Here is a 16,850-nt window from a genome sequence, read left to right as displayed (position 1 = left end):
AGTAGTTGAATGTACCTTACTAATTGTCATCTTCTGAATATGAACACAGAATTCCTCACAGTAAAATTCTCCTGCTCTTTTCAGCAGTTTTTAATGTAGTTTTTATGCTTAGAAAAAAGAACCAAGAAGATATATGCTGAAATTTTTTATTTATTTTCTCAGTGCAGCTTGATTTTGAAAGATGTGACTTAAGTTTTACTCACTTAGAAAAGGTAAAGGAAAAGGTTTCTTGAGCATTATGAACTAAGAGTAAAGCTGAAAGTTGTGTTTCATTGGAAGCTGTTTTTATATTTATAAAGCTGCCAGTTGTATTTAGTATCTCTCTTCCCTAGAAAAAGCCTCCCAGATTTTTGCCAGTACCAGTTGTTTTTAGGGCTGTGATAGAAACCCTGTCAATGAAATTTTTCAAGGGAAAAAAATCCCTAAAGTGAAAAAAGTCTCCCAAAACAGCCAAACCACTCCTGGGCCAACAGAAGCATTTTCATAAGCATATGATGATGAACTAGATTGGAGATCTGACCTGGCTGAAAAATAATTTAGGTTGTTTCTCAGATACATCAGGTCTTTGATCTGACTCATAATGTGGCTGTAGAGGTGTCATGGTTTAAACCTAGCCAGACAGCTCATTCACTCACTCCCCCCCCTTTCCTACCTCTTTCTTTCCTTCACACCCCCCCCCCCCCCTTCCCCCTCCCACAACGGGGAGGAGAATCGAAAGAATGTAACTCCCATGGGTTGAGATAAGGACAGTCCAGTAACTAAGGTATAACACAAATCACTGCTGCTACCACCAATAGTAATAATGATAAGGGAAATAACAAGGGAAGAGAATATGATACCACCTGCCAAAATGAGTCCGACCCAGAAGACCCCGTGTCCTTCCGAGTAACTCCCCATTACCACCCCAGGCATGACGTGCTGTGCTATGGAATACCTCTTTGGTCAGTTTGGGTCAGGTGTCCTGTCTCTGCTTCCTCCCGGCTTCCCCTCCCCCCTGGCAGAGCATGAGGCGCACAAAGTCCTTGGTCAGGGTAAACATTACTGAGCCACAACTGAAAACACCGGTGTTATCAGCACTGTTCCCAGGCTGAAAGTCAAAAACACAGCACTGCACCAGCTACCAAGAAGGAGAAAAATTGACTGCTAGTGCTGAACCCAGGACAAGAGGTACTTGAGCTGGCACAGCAGAGCAGACAGTAATGTATGACTGGGAGAAACAGGACCAAAACAACATCTTGACTTACAATAGTTTTCAAATATACAGCCTAAACAGCTTGTTACATGTGAGCCACTTTTGGCCTTCACAGTTTTGTGTGTGTCCTGAGTCCTGGGGAAAAAAGTAGTTATGAGTGACTCTTTGCACTTAGGGATTAAGAAGATGACTTTGTGCTCTGAACATCCTTATCCTTTGGATATTTGATGATTTAGTGATGAAGATTTTTGCTTGTTTTTATTTAATAGAACAATAGGAATAAAAAAACAATAGAGTAAACATTTTAAAAAATGTCATTTGCTTTGTATTAGTATGTGACATGGGTGTATTAAAAAAGAATTACTGTCAGTTTTTCATGTGTTCATGAGGAGATGTGTTCTGGAACTCTCTTGTTACACTGCTAAAGGCCACAAATTACTTGACATCTCTAGGCAATCGTGTATAATGTTAGCACACATAAAAGCTTAAAGCTTTGTAAATTGAAATACAAATTAGTTGTTGAATGTTAATTGGATGTCCGTATCTTTATTTTCAAAACTCCAGAATGTGGAGTATGACATGTCTGCTTCTGCTTTAGACAGAGAGACACTGAATATGTGCTGAAAGAAAGCAGTAAGTCAGGGAGTTCTCTAAACTGTTGATCCACAGCAGTGTAGCTGAGAGCTACACTGGTTTATTATTGGGATATTGTTTTTACACGTTTCTCCGTGCTCATTAATATTTCAGATTGAGATAGACTACACAGCTTTACTACTATTTGCACTGAAAAGTGTCCTTCCACATCAATCTAGGCTTGTTCTTTTAATAAAGATTTTAATAAAAACATAAGGAAAGTATTACAATACAGTGTGCTGTATCCTACATTTATTAATAGCCTGTCACTGACCTCAGATTGGTTTTGCCTCTCTATAGACTAAACTATGTGAATGCAGAGGAACTTACTGGGCAAAGACAGGCAATGCTTGGACTAGAAAATGAAAATGTTGAGATTTCACTGATGAGAAAGCAATTATACACATGAAAGTTACCTCTTCTAGCTGTCTTCACCCATTTTAAAATTACATTCCCATCCGCTGGCAAGAGGATTTATTGCGCCAGAAGATTGTAAACTGAATGTAGTAAATGTCTTCCCTACCCTCATATATTTTAAAAAATGGGGAATGATTAATTTTACTCTGTGTCAGCAGAGGTTTAGGATGCCTGAAAGGTGTTTTCTGTAAAAAAGAAATCATATATACATGATTTATATATATATAAATATAAAATTCACGAAAATATTTAGCATAGTTTGTAATGAGAAAAATGTATGCAACATAGAAGACAATATAATAATTTATTATAGAATTACTTGGCAATTCATTTCAAAATAGAAAACCACGAAGGCAAAATTTTAACTAGTGATTGAAAAATCATGTTCTAGATTCATCATTCAAAGGACAGACAGAATATCCCCAAAGGCTTGTGTTGAATTCTTTTTGTAGGTGAGAAATGCAAATAGTTTCAGCAATTTTCACAGCAATTTATTCAAACTGTCAGTTTTGTGGCTCCTCTTTCTTCTTCCATTGCTTGTAGTAGTAATTATGAAGCTAAAATATTGAATGTGTATCTGTAGCTTACAGCAAACTCTCCAGAAGAGAAGAATTGTGACAAGCAGCAACTGTTTCTTTTTCTTTTTCACTCTTTTTACTCCTTGGAATGATGCTAATGGTGAGCATCTTCTTCTATTTTATCCCCCCTTTCCCCCTCCCTTATTTTGCCCTCTTCATTCTGTGATTCAGAGAACTGACTATGGGGTAGATCTGTGTATTATCATACTGGTATCCAAACACTCACAAATTATCCTGCAATAGTTTTAGTAAAATGAAAATGGGCCACCTGGTTCACAGAAACATAGAAATGGTGCCCAAAAGCAAGCATACCCTTGATTTTTTTATTCTTTGAACTGAAATTGGTAGTCTTGGCACTTTTCTGAGAAAATGGACATTCATCGATACAGGAGAGATTTTAACTTGATGTAAGACAGGGTTTTTTTCATCATTATAACAGTCAAATTTAGAACAGGCTGCCTGGAGAGGTTGTGTAGACTTTATCTGTGAAGGTGTTCAAGACACTACTGTATAAATTCCTAGTTATCCTGGCCCAGTGAATGGCAGTCTCATTTTCACAGTGAATCGGGTAGTTACAGGTACAAAGATTATGTCGATCTCTTCCTTGACATTGCTTTGATGAGTTCTGCCAGCAACTAAAAAGGTTATTAGAAGCAACTCTTATTTTATAGATATCAACAAAGATAAAAAAGATATGGTAGACAAATCTGAAGAGCTAGAGAGACTCTTATAGTATTTGGGACCAAAAAACTGCCCAAAACCCAACCAAACAAAAGGTTTGTTAGTATTTGTCAAACTTGTCTACCATCTCTCCTACTGTCTTGTCTCCAACAGTGGCAGGGAACGAAGAATGCAATGAGCGTATTTGATACTTTGCTAGCCTTTATTTTCAGCTTGGGTTGCTTCCTGATCTACACATGGTTTCTAGGTTTGAGTGTTTGTATAACCACCACCAACTGCAGCAATCTCCATCAAACTTTAAATAACTAATTGGAGGTATGATAAAGACTAAAAGCAGTAACTCTGTGTCCTGGGTTCAGCAGTAGCAGTCATGTTTTTTTTTCCTTTGTGTTAACTGGTGCAGTGCTGTGTTTTGACTTCTAGTTCGAGAACAGTGTTGGTGAAGCCGATGTTGTCGGTTGTTGCTAAGTGATGTTTACCCTGACCAAGGACTCTGTGAGGCTCATGCTCTGCCAGGGAGGAGGGGAAGCTGTGAGGAAGCAGAGACGGGGCGCCTGACCCGGGCTAGCCGGGGAGGTATTCCATACCACAGCACGTCATGCCCGCAGTGGGGGGTAACTGGGAGTTACCCGGAAGGACAGGAGCTTCCGGGTGGAACTCGTTTTCTTGGCCGGTGGTATCGTATTCTCTTCCCTTGTTATTTTCCCTTATCATTGTTTTAGCTGATAGTAGCGGTGGTGATTTGTTGCTGGACTGTTCTTGTCTCAACCCGTAGGAGTTGCACTCTCTCGATCCTCCTCCCCGTTCCTCCGGGAGCGGGGAAGGGGAGAGCCCCGGTGCAGGGGGGGGGGAGACGGACACGGACCTTGATTGTTGTCAGCTCGGCACCACTCACTGGGAGTGAGTGAACAAGTTACCTGACTGGGTTAAACCACGACACTCTGTCATTGTTGAAATCTTCTATAGTGGTTTATGCTGCTTATTTATTCACTCTTTCATTATAGCCATTGCCTCTTCTGGGAATCAATCTTGAAGAAAAACTCATAATTAATCCATAACAGTCTAGTTGAAATCACGTCTTATTTGGAAATACTCCTCATTACTGCAGGTATGAGGAGAAGCTGGTACTCTGACATATACTACCTTGTTCTTTCACCCCTCAGAAGCATTTGGTTTAACAGTGAACACTGTACCAAGACAACTCTGAATGGCTTCTTGAAGTTCTGTGCAGCTTGGGAAATCTTCACTGATTTTGTCCCATGTGCAGTCAGCCAGATAGTACTGACACTTTTTTAGAAGCTTTAGAAGCTCTAAGAAATTGATGCTTAAACCATGACACATTTGAGAGAAATATATTTTGGCTGATGAGAAAATGAACATGAGCCATCAGTGTGCACTTGCAGTCCAGAAAGCCAACCGTATCCTGGGCTGCATCAAAAGGAGCGTGACCAGCAGGTCGAAGGAGGTGATCCTGCCCCTCTACTCTGCTCTCGTGAGACCTCACCTGGAGTATTGTGTGCAGTTCTGGTGTCCTCAACATAAAAGGACATGGAACTGTTGGAACAAGTCCAGAGAAGGGCCACGAGGATGATCAGGGGACTGGAGCACCTCCTGTATGAAGACAGGCTGAGAAAGTTGGGGCTGTTCAGCCTGGAGAAGAGAAGGCTGCGTGGAGACCTCATAGCAGCCTTCCAGTATCTGAAGGGGTCTATAGGGATGCTGGGGAGGGACTCTTCATTAGGGATTGTAGTGATAAGACAAGGGGTAATGGGTTAAAACTTAAACAGGGGAAGTTTAGATTGGATATAAGGAGGAAATTCTTTCCTGTTAGGGTGGTGAGGCACTGGAATGGGTTGCCCAGGGAGGTTGTGAATGCTCCATCCCTGGCGGTGTTCAAGGCCAGGTTGGACAAAGCCTTGGGTGGCGTGGTTTAATGTTAGGTGTCCCTGCCCATGGCAGGGGTGTTGGAACTAGATGATCTTAAGGTCCTTTCCAACCCTAACTATTCTATGATTCTATATGAGAGAAATATAGTCTTGCTTTTGCTATGCACATGTTTTTAGCAAGGGACTCTCCTACAGTTAACATAATGCTGCTGAAGTAAGCTTTTTCCACTTGAATATCTAATTTGGAAATGAGCCGTGATTTATAAACATAGAGGAAAACTGTAGTGATTATCTTGAATATATTAGAATTTAGTGACTAATTACATAAGTATCTGTTTCCTCTTTTAATATTCAAGACTGTGAATTTTATAGAGTATGTATCTCTGGAGTATATACTGCAGCTTCATAGCAGTATGATCAGCCCTTGGAAAAATGGAAATGAAATTTTTTATCATCAGCCGTGAATGTTTCTCCCTTTATGTATCTTATTTTGACACGATGCATTTCATGATGTGGACGTCTGTTTGCTAAAAATTTAATTAGTGTCACTGTCCTATTTCAGACAATCGAGATCTTTTCATCTAAGAATTAAAGGAGGAATCCTGCCTTTACAAATAAACAAAAAAAATGTCATACCAATGCTAACCCTTGAATTAATTTTCAATTAATTATGGCTGAAACCAATTTTGTAGGGTTTTTATGGAATAAAATTCAGAGTCTGGTTCTACTCATTCTTTCTGGTCTTGACCAGACAGTGACAGTTTATACACAGTTGTCAACTGAATTAGGTAAACCATATGTACTCCCACCACCCTCCTGTTTGTGGGTGGCAGTGAATAGGAACAGAACTGGGTACTTTCTCTGCTTGGCATTCCTCAACAGTGTGGATCCAAAAGATGCAGCTCAACTGCAGAACTGTTTTACTAGTCAACAAGTACTCTACGCCTCCCACACTTCTATCTAGCATATGGTGAGGCAAGCCTGTAGAACATGGTGAGGGATTTCACTACATCTCTTGAAAGTAAATAAATAATATTTGAAAATTCCACTTAATTCTATTTAAATTCTATTTATTAATTCCATTTAAAAAATTTAAATTACAGAATTAACTATCCATGAAAGCATATCTCTATAAAACTTTCATGGTCACCTTAGACAAATATTACTTCAGTAATTTAAAGTACTTCTTAAACATGAGACAGTCTTCATTTAAGGTATGGGTCATCCTAATGCTCTAAATGTCAGAGACTTCTGACTAAACACAAGACCAAGTAGTGCTCTGCTGCAAGTCCTTTTGATTTTTTTTAAAGTATTAGATAGGCATTTAGAACAAGAAGTCTTTCAGCATGATAAGCAGACCAAATGACTTAATAAATTTGCAGCTATTATGCTTTTGTGCGAAACCATACTAAAACTACAACCCTGTCAGTGCAGTGGAGTCTGCTTTGTACTGAGTCACAGCTGAAATTACTGCTACCTTCCATTTATTTTAAATGGATCTTTACAATGGATTTTTTTATCATCATTCAGCTGGCTGTTGAGAGTCCACATGGTGTAGAGAGCTTAACAGCGGAATGGCTAAGTAACAGAGGTCATGATACTGTGCAGCTGGTGGAAAGATAGGCCTCAGGGCTGCGCCTCAAGGCCGCAATTATCTTGTGGTTGATGCTTATTCTGAGTTGCTCAAGAAACAGGATGTACATCTTGCTGAGATAAGCGCAACGGTAATGCTTGAGCAAGCTGGGATATGTCAAAATAAGTTGAAACAAGAAGTGGTTATAGTTACCTAGAGACCCCTGCGTCAATACCGATTAACCAATGATTTTGCTGTATCCTGGCAGACAATGTACCTAACACCGCGGGCTATAAAAATGAGTGTATCACGCTAAATAAACGAGACTTGCTGACCATGATAGCATGAGGCTTGTCTCCCGCGACTCCCGGGGTCACCAACAAATGGCGCCCGAACAGGGACTTGGGACCAACCGGAACAAGGACCCAAAGGAGTTGCGTTGGGTGCAGGTCTCGACTTAAAGACGGCTTCTGTGGGACAGCAGTGACACATCGGTGTGCTGCTTGCTTCCTGCTTTGGCCCGGAGTGCAGCATCGGCTGGCTCTGCTGCTACGCGCTGCCGACGCCTGGAGGGTGCAACGGAACCGGTAAATATGGACAGGCAAGCGGCGTATGATCTTTTTACTGCCTTCCTCCGTCGTCGGGGGTTAAAAGGCTTAGATTTAGATAAGGACCTCCCTTCCCTTCTTTCCCACGCTCGGTCTCTCGGTATTTTCGATGATCCCCATTCAGTCCACCAGTTATCGGAATGGCGTCGCTACGGTGATAAATTATGGGATCTTACATTAGATGATGATAAAACTGCTAAAAAGTTATCCAAATTATGGCGTTTGATACATAACGAACTCTTAATGGTACAGGCGGAGAAACGTGCGGCCGAAAGTGCCCGTTTGGCACAAGATCTAAATCGTCACTATGATCCCTCTGCCCCTAATCCGCCGACCGTCTCGTCAATCGAGATACCCCCCCCTCCTCCTCCGCCTCCTCCTCTTCCCCCCCCACCCCCCTCTCCCCCGTCTCCCCCGTCTGCCCCCGTTCCTGAAAACGGACCGCCTGAGTCTCCTCAAAACTCCCTTCCCTTGTCTCTCAATGCCACGGAGCCGTTCCCCGGAGCCCTTTCGGACCTCGCGGAGGCTATGGCAAGTCAGAGACGGGAAGCTTGGGCTGCTTTGGCACGCCACGGAGTCGAAAACGGAGATAGGGTCCTTGCCGATGCGGCACAAGACCATGTTACTGCTTCCATGGCTTTTCCTGTTATTTTTCACCCTCGGCCTGGCGGCGGTTATAGGGCGGAGATTACTCAAATTGATTGGAAATTATTGGCTCAACTTCGTGCCACAGTCGCTCAATTCGGTGTCACCAGTGAACCGGCCAAACAGATGCTTGATTACTTATTTAATTCGATGATTCTCTTGCCTGTAGACATTAAGGGTATCGCTCGTTTAATCTATACCCCTCACCAAAAACATTTGATGCCCGATGGGGGGAAGAAGCTGCTGCTTCAGTAGCTTTACCCCGTACTCAAGGAGACCCCCTTTTTGGAGTAACAATGAATGAATTACTAGGAAATGGTGATTATACTCGAACAGATGCCCAGGCTGGCCATGAAAAGGACAGAGAAAGTGTATTAGAAGGGATACGCATGATAAATGTCGAGGAATCCGAAAGAAAGAGGGCGGTGCCTCGGCGCCGGATCGATTGCGGCGCCACTGTGAAGCACGCAGTAGAAAATAGGGATCATGCGCGAGCGGGAGATTTAAAGGAACCGCGAGCCTCTCCAGCCCACTGTGCCCTAGAGTGAAAAAGTTTTTAACTCAGTCACGGAGGAGCCAGGTCTGCAGACGGCTACATACCGAACGAGATACACCTGATAAGAAAGACACAGCTGCGAGCAACGGAGACCCCGAGTTCGGCGCAGGATCAGCCCCCGAATCCCCTGAATCCGAGCCAGATTTATATCCTCTGCTTCCAGACCCTGACTCTTCGTCTCCCGGGTGGGTCTGCTCAGACTTACTGGCCCTGGAGACGCTCAGTTGTAACAATGGGTAACCAAATATGTGATCATTACTGGGGAATTTTCTGCAATGGGCATCTTTGCATATCCTATGTTTACTACACAGCAGGGGGCTAAAGAGTGGGAAGCTCTATATGTTATGATTTTTTCTTGCAATTGACAGGGAGAGCTCATACAGTTTCTCTGTGATACTCATGTACTAGAAGTTGGTAAATATAAGTATGTCCAGGTTTCTATCAACCCTTGGAGACCTTTATAGATATTACTGGCCACTTCTTCCAGCACAGGCTGGCCACCTGTGTCGGAATGAGTGTGCATTTTTCTCAGTATAAAAGCCCAAGCCTCATACGATGTGGGGGAGGCAGAGCCTCTGCGGGGACGCCCGCTAAGGTTGAGCCTGCCACCTCGCACTGCAATGATGCTTCTCGGAGCTGGTTTGCTGTTAGTCTCCACAGGGTCCTTGTTCTGTACGTGGGACTGTGTAGTGCGAGTAATAATTGTCTTTTTGTGTTTCAAATATTGAACTTGTGTGGAGTGTGCTTGTGGGATCCCACACGTGCATGTGTGTGTGTGTGTGTGTAGAGGGCAATCAGTGTTTTGTGTATTGTTGGGTTTATTGTAAAAGTTTTTAAGGGGTAGCTGTTTAACATTTCAGGCATGAAAGAGTTAATGTAAAAGTGCGGCTGCCGGCAGGTATTTATGATTGCTGCTGAAGCAGGCAGGCCGCTATAGCTGCTGCCGAGCAGGCCGGCTTTTGCAGGGACTAAAAAAAAAAAAAAAAAAAAAAGAGAGAGAGAGTAATGATGTTATATTTAACTTTAACATGTCTACTTCTGAAGAACTGATAACCTGGGGGAGGGGGTATATTTGTGTCCTCCTGCCTACAGGTCCATGAGTGACTGTCTGCAAAGTTTGTGAAGCCCTGCCATGAGCTGGACAGACGAATGGATAAACCTGATGCCTCAGCTACAGAGGAAGAGAAAGAACAAATAACTGCAAAACATCATTTGGGGGCAACTGAAAAGTAACATCCTGAATATGTGTGCTTGTAAAGTAGCTATTATTAGAGGTTGTGATTTTGTGTATAAAACCACCTGTATTTACTAGCTAGTTGCTAATAAGAAACTGCACCTTGTATTGTATAGATTTGTCACTTGTAAAAGAGATGTCAGAATATGGAAATTTGCAGTAGCCGCTAGAAAATGCTAAGGCAAAAGCTAGAAAAATTTTAATACAATGGTAGTGTTATAAAGCAGGTGACATCGAAGGCAATTCCTGATTTGTTTTAATGTTGACTCTGTAAGACATGCAACACTGCAGAACCTTTTGTTGTTGGAACAGGGACATGGATGTGAAGAGTTTGATGGAATGTGTTGTATGAATCTTTCTGATCACTCTAATTCCATTCATAAACAATTGGCACTGTTAAAAGACAATATGCGAAAATTACAAGAGACAAATGATCCTTTCACAAACTGGTTAGCATCCCTTGGATTATCTCCCTGGTTAATCAGTTTGATAGAAAAAATTGTTGTGGTGTTGGCCATAATTTTGCTTGCGATTTTGCTTTTACCATGTATTATGCAGTGTTTGCAAAAAATGATATCGAATGCTTTTAATCATAACATGGCTATGCTTGCTACTAACGAAAACGGGGGAAGTGTAGAGAGCTTAACAGCGGAATGGCTAAGTAACAGAGGTCATGATACTGTGCAGCTGGTGGAAAGATAGGCCTCAGGGCTGCGCCTCAAGGCCGCAATTATCTTGTGGTTGATGCTTATTCTGAGTTGCTCAAGAAACAGGATGTACATCTTGCTGAGATAAGCGCAACGGTAATGCTTGAGCAAGCTGGGATATGTCAAAATAAGTTGAAACAAGAAGTGGTTATAGTTACCTAGAGACCCCTGCGTCAATACCGATTAACCAATGATTTTGCTGTATCCTGGCAGACAATGTACCTAACACCGCGGGCTATAAAAATGAGTGTATCACGCTAAATAAACGAGACTTGCTGACCATGATAGCATGAGGCTTGTCTCCCGCGACTCCCGGGGTCACCAACAACATGGCATCCTCACAGGGAATGTATTACAGTAGTTTTAAGAGGATGCAAATGATATAATGAGTAAAATTTGTTTACTCACATTATTAGCAAAATGATATTGATTAACATTTTATATTTATAGGAATCTTATTCAATTTTTTTCTATATTTATATATATATATATATTTATATATATATATATAAATATTCCTATTTATAGGAATCTGTCCAAACCTGAATTGCATGAGGATCTAATCCATTTTATTGGACTACATCATTGTAAGCAAGTTCTGAATGCTGCAGTTTATTTGATTCCATTAAGTCCAAAGGCATTCGAACATGAAATGAATGGAAAAGACAAGTAAACAAAATATAAACCACTAGTATTTGTGGGAACAACTGTGGTAGAAGTGGAAAAGCTATTAATGATACTTCTACTTAAAGAATTTGTTTGGTAAAGTAAAAAATGCATCCTCTTCAATGTAATTGTGTGTACTCTGAAAATATGTTGTAGTGATCAACTAAATATTGGGTAGGGTGGTTTTGGTTTTTTGTTTTTAAATAAGCCTACTTCTAGGTGAATCAGTTAAACACTTGTGTGCTGCACTGCTTTTGACTTAGCCCTGAAGTTGTAAAGAGTGAGCTGTATGGAGAGAAGGCTGACGTCTGGGCTGCAGGATGCATCCTTTATCAGATGGCAACTCTGAACCCCCCATTTTACAGCACCAATATGCTCTCCTTGGCAACTAAGGTATTCAGATTTGGCAGATCATCCTACCAGTTATTTTTGCATGTGTTCACTAGATCCCTGAGAATTTATGTTTGAAGTTATATATGCATAAACTGCTCTCTGGTCTGATGCGTGAATGAGCACAAGCATTTATCATTGTATGAATTGCTATTTTGCAATTCTAATTGCAAAAATTGCTTGGAAATATTAATATATTATTACCTCTCAGACTATCATACTTTTATCATTGTATTTGGTGATAGGAGCTTTAGATACATAAAATTTATTGATGTGCTATAATATTGGATTTTCTATGGCATTGTGCATTACACCATAGGATGTGATCATAAATAAAATTAGTGTTTGTTTTAATGTTTCCCTTATTCACGTATTGTAGCCCTTTATTCTACAGTTATTATGTACGTTAATGTGGATACCTGATTAGAAGTTACATGCTGCATTAGAAGATGTGTTCTAAGCTGTTTTGTAAATTAGAGCTGACGATGTAATGCCCATCAGGTTGTTTCAAGGAACAATACTTATGGGATCTTCAGATGAACAGTGGAATATTTTACTTCAACTAACTGTAGATTATTTATCTTGCAGATAGTAGGAGCTGTGTATGAACCTGTACCAGAAGGACTGTACTCAGAAAAAGTGTCATTTATCATAAATAGGTAATTACTTATCTAGTTTTAATTCGACATCCTGTCAAAAAGGTGTTTTGTTCTGTATGTTTCCACTGGTGGTAATGTGTCAGTTTTCTGACTTCAGCAACTGCCTGTATTTGTCTCTGAATATTAAATATCTTCTGATTTAAAAGAAAAATTGAAGTATCTCTTTACCCTGCTAATACAATATGTGATACAGTTGCATACATGCAGGGGGAAAACTCTTGCCTGTATAGTCAGCATATTTATCCAGCCAGCAAAGATTTTATACTGGGTACTGAAGTTTCATGATACCAGTGCTGTGGTTAATTCCCTACACATAAATCTCTGAAAAACACAGTATTTTGAGTCATTTTCAAGTGCACTTTACAGTCAAGGTAGTAATCCTGTGTCCAACAACAGCCTGTTGCAATAAATTATCACAATGATCATTTTGTGTGTTTATTTGACTGGTGGAAATATGTTTCCCAGTACTTTTTAATCTTATTAGCAGGACAGCAGATATAAGAAAGCACAAGATAATGCAGGAATGGAGGTAATGCAGGTAATGGAGGAAAAGATGAGCCTGTATTTATTCTACTCATCACATATTTCTCTTAGCTATGATTACATCTTCCTGGTGATAATATAATGTGTAAGCCAAAGTATAGAGAGTGAATTGATGCACTTCTGAAATTTAGTTCCTTTGATTTTTCCATTTTAGAAAAACACAAAAATGCTTTTTCTTTCTCACTCGGATATTGAATTCCATCTCTAAAAACCACTTTACTGTACAAGACTGTGAAGTTTTTATACTGTGTTTTATTGTACAAAAAGGCTTTTATTATTTAAAGACCTTGAGGATGAAGGTCAACAATAGAGAGGATAGGCGCTAATAGAACTAACATTTATGTTTAAGAGGTCCTGTAATGAATTTTAATATTTTAAATACTTTCAGATACTTGTAGTTAGAATTTATCAGGCTAGTCAGGTAGGGCTGCTGTTTGGGAAATCCATCCTGACTCTTCTGAGTCGCTTTCTTGTTGTTTGTGTGCTTGGAAATTACTTCCAGGGGAATTTGCTCTATTATTTCCCAGGGACTGAGGTGAAGCTGACTGGCTAGAATCTGCCTGCATAATTCTTCTTGCTCTTCTTGGATATGCATGTGATATTAATCTTTTTCCACTCCATGAGAACCTTCCTCTGATCCTTTCAGACATGATAGATAGTGGCATTGACTAGTTGCAACAGCACCCTCATGCTCATCTCATGTGATCCCATGGGCTTCTGTATGTTCAATTGGCTTAAATGATTTCTCGCTGTATTTTCCATCGCGTGGTAATGCTTCGTGCTCATGGACTCTGTGATTAGGTAGGCTCAGAGACCTGGGAACACTTAAGGCCAAAGTTTCCTAATGGAAAAGGAAGGAAAAAAGGGATTGAGTATCCCAGTCTTTTCCATGTCCTTTTTCATTAGCTTGCATAGTGGGTCCCCATTTTCCTTAGCCTTTCTTTTCTTGTCAGTGTAATTACAGAAGGCTTTTCTTCTGCCTTCCACATTCATTGCTAGTTTCAGCTGCAGCTGAGCTTTGGCTTTCTTAGGTCCACCTCTCAGGTAATACCTGCATATTCTTCCTGTGTAGATCATCCCTGTTTCCTACACACAGGATTGGGCTGTTCTGGTGCTTTGAGATACCCTGGAAGATCAGCTCTCCCAAGCTTTCCCTTTACTTTCCAAAGCAGTCTTCAGTGACATTCTACCATGAAGATCCATGAACAGGCTGAATTCTGCTCTCCTGAAGTCCTGCATCATAGCCATACAACCTGTTTTTCTCACTTCTCCCAGGATTTTTAATTCCAGTTCAAACCAGTTTGATGGCTGCTGTAGCTGAGGCTGTCCTGCCTGGTTCTTCCTTGTTTGTGAGCAACAAGTCTGGCAGAGTGCCTTTGCTAGCTAGCTTCTGAATCTGCTGCACCAAGAAATTGTCATTGACATATTCCAGAAGTGTCCTGGTTACTGCACTCGGCCATTTTATATCAGGGTAGTTAATAAGCCCCAATGAATATAAGTGCCTGTATGAAGTTTTCTCTGCCTGTCCAGCAAAGGATTCATTGACCTCGTCTTCTCTGGATGATTCTACATCATCCAAACAATCTCCCACACTGTCACCACAATGTTTCTCTGGTCCTCTTGTCCTTACCCAGGAGATCCTGACTCCAAGCAGCCAGTCTCTAGACTGCAAGTTGCGTCCACCCTGACTTGAACCTTTGCCCCTGCCTGGAAGAATCAAGAAGAACCCCAGCTCAGTCCTTCTGCCCTTCATTCTTGACTACAGCACTTTGTAGTAATGAATTCTCCTGTAAATCTTCCTGACAACACACTCATCTCCTTCACAGCTGCTTTGTCCAGTGGTGCAGCGCCTTGACCAGAGCACAGTCCCTACAAAGGAGTCCTCTTCCCCCCAGCCTGGGAAGAGGCATCACCCACACCTGAGTGTGCCTGAGTGCACAGCAGCAGCCCCTCAGCAGTTCTGTCTGGGTTGGTGATAAGGATAATTGTCCCAGCTGATGCCAGATGCTGTACTCTGTGGTGTATCAACACCAAGGCTGAGCAGTGTTGAACTGTCCCCTCCAGGCTTGAGCAGAGTGCTAGCCAGTATTGTTTGTTAAATACCAGTGGAGGAATGCAGTGGTAGTAAGCAGTTTTTTAGGAAGAAGTAATTAGCTTTCTTTAAAGAATGTTCTTTCATCCATAGATGCTTGACTCCGGATGCAGAGGCACGTCCAGACATAGTGGAAGTTAGCTCACTGCTGTCTGATGTGATGATGAAATACCTGGATGTTTTATCCACCTCTCACCTGATGTTAGAGAAGAAACTGGATCGGGAGAGGAGACGAACTCAGAGGTACTTCATGGAGGCTAATCAAAATGCAGTAACCTATCACCATCAGCTTTCCATTTTAGCTCAAGTAAGTACATATGTTAGGCTTTAATTTTTTCTTATCATTGTTTACCATATCTGAGAAAATAAGGTACAATAAACCAGAAAATAGATCAAAATTAAAAGACTCATCCTTTTAGAACATTTTTCCGTGCAGGCTCTTTGATTTATTTTAACAAGGCATTGATTCATTTTTTGTGGACATGCTTATGAAGCAAAAAATAACAGTATCTTGAAAACTGATATAATTCCATGTTGAAAAATGGCATCATTATGGGGGTATTTGCAGTTTTGATAGTATCCCATAACATTTAATTATTACTGCACACTTGTGAATGGATTGTGAATAGGAGAAGATGCATTTGGACAGGGTGGAACAAATGGATAATCTTGTGTATGATCCACAAACAATGACCTCTAGGAAAATAAATCTTACGCAAATAAAATTTTTAATTACAGACAGCTAAATGAAGAACAGTGGTGCTGTAAGGTTTTTGCTCAATGCTTTCTTACTGTCTAATGCAGTTCTGCAGAGCTACTTAAAATTCTTCCATTTTCTTCAGGCTGTGTTTTAAGCGCTCTTCATGAAGGACATCAGTATTTTGCATAATGAACTAAAAAAATTAATGGGCAATGTTTTTGAGTAGTAAAAGCTCACTGTGAGAATTATTGTTATGGTAATTGTGAAGCAAATTTGCACAGCTGCTGTTGTCTGTTTGGCTATTGTATCTCTCTTGAATTCATCAGGGCTCAGAAGTTTGCTCTGAAGGACCTTTGTGTAGGAAAAAGGTTTTCAGTAACACCTGGTTCAAAACTCATGGATTTGGTTTTTTTTTTAATGTATTCTTTGTCTTCACCTTCCTGGACCAGAATAAGACTTGTAGAAAATGTTTTGATTTTTTTTTCAGTAGTTTTTTGACCTTTCAGCTCAAGATCATTATTTGTATTATGCCATTTTTTTCCAATTAAAGCTATGCCAAAAACTTCCAGGAAAACCTTAACAAGGCACTATCGTTTGAAATGCAAGAGTTACTGAGATGCAAGGAAAAAGCAGAATAGGGTATCGGGGGCAAGACTTATGAGGAGTGGCTGAGGTCACTTGGGTTGTTCAGGTTGGAGAAGACAAGGCTGAGGGGTGACATTATGACAGTCTACACCTGCCTATACAGGGGAAGGTGCTGATCTCCTCTCTCTAGTGACTTGCAATAGGACACGAAGGAATGAAATGGAGCTGAATCAGGGAAAGTTCAGATGGCACATTAGGAAAAGACTCTTCACTGAGAGGGTCACTGGAACAGGCTGCCCAGGGAAGTGGTTTTGTCATCAAGCCTGTCAGAGTTCAGGGAGCATCTGGAGCATGCTCTTAGTCATATGGTTCAGTTTCAGCTTTAGTCCTGCAAGGGGCAAGGAGCAGAGAGTTGGACTTGATGATCCTTATGGGTCCCTTCCAACTTGACATATCCTACAATTTATAACTTAAATCAGTATAAGCAATTATTTTCCATGGGTTT

At 40.9% G+C, this 16,850-nt stretch overlaps 1 protein-coding gene across 10 annotated transcripts in view; it reads left to right on the top strand.

The window, feature by feature from the left end:
- Positions 1 to 16,850, top strand: part of NEK10 (NIMA related kinase 10) — a 113,464-nt gene that overhangs the window by 51,195 nt on the left and 45,419 nt on the right. For 8 of the 10 annotated variants that reach the window (XR_009745411.1, XR_009745410.1, XR_009745412.1 and 5 more), the window contains 3 exons: positions 11,640 to 11,769; positions 12,355 to 12,425; positions 15,154 to 15,367. Coding sequence is in view for 7 of the 10 variants with exons in the window: in XM_061464986.1 (XP_061320970.1) it covers positions 11,640 to 11,769; positions 12,355 to 12,425; positions 15,154 to 15,367 (415 nt within the window). In the remaining 3 variants the exon portion in view is untranslated. Of the gene's footprint in view, positions 1 to 11,238; positions 11,456 to 11,639; positions 11,770 to 12,354; positions 12,426 to 15,153; positions 15,368 to 15,628; positions 15,724 to 16,850 lie in introns of those variants that run through there. The other 2 variants (XM_061464984.1, XM_061464985.1) reach the window with 2 other exon arrangements.

Source organism: Pezoporus flaviventris, unplaced genomic scaffold (genome assembly GCF_033815535.1).
Source record: "Pezoporus flaviventris isolate CSIRO_AGI_PZ_B2104156 unplaced genomic scaffold, CSIRO_AGI_Pfla_v1 ptg000037l, whole genome shotgun sequence".
In the NCBI taxonomy this organism is placed as follows: domain Eukaryota; kingdom Metazoa; phylum Chordata; class Aves; order Psittaciformes; family Psittacidae; genus Pezoporus; species Pezoporus flaviventris.
The sequence above is the reverse complement of the archived record's forward strand: the minus strand, read 5'-3'. Positions and strand labels throughout refer to the sequence as shown.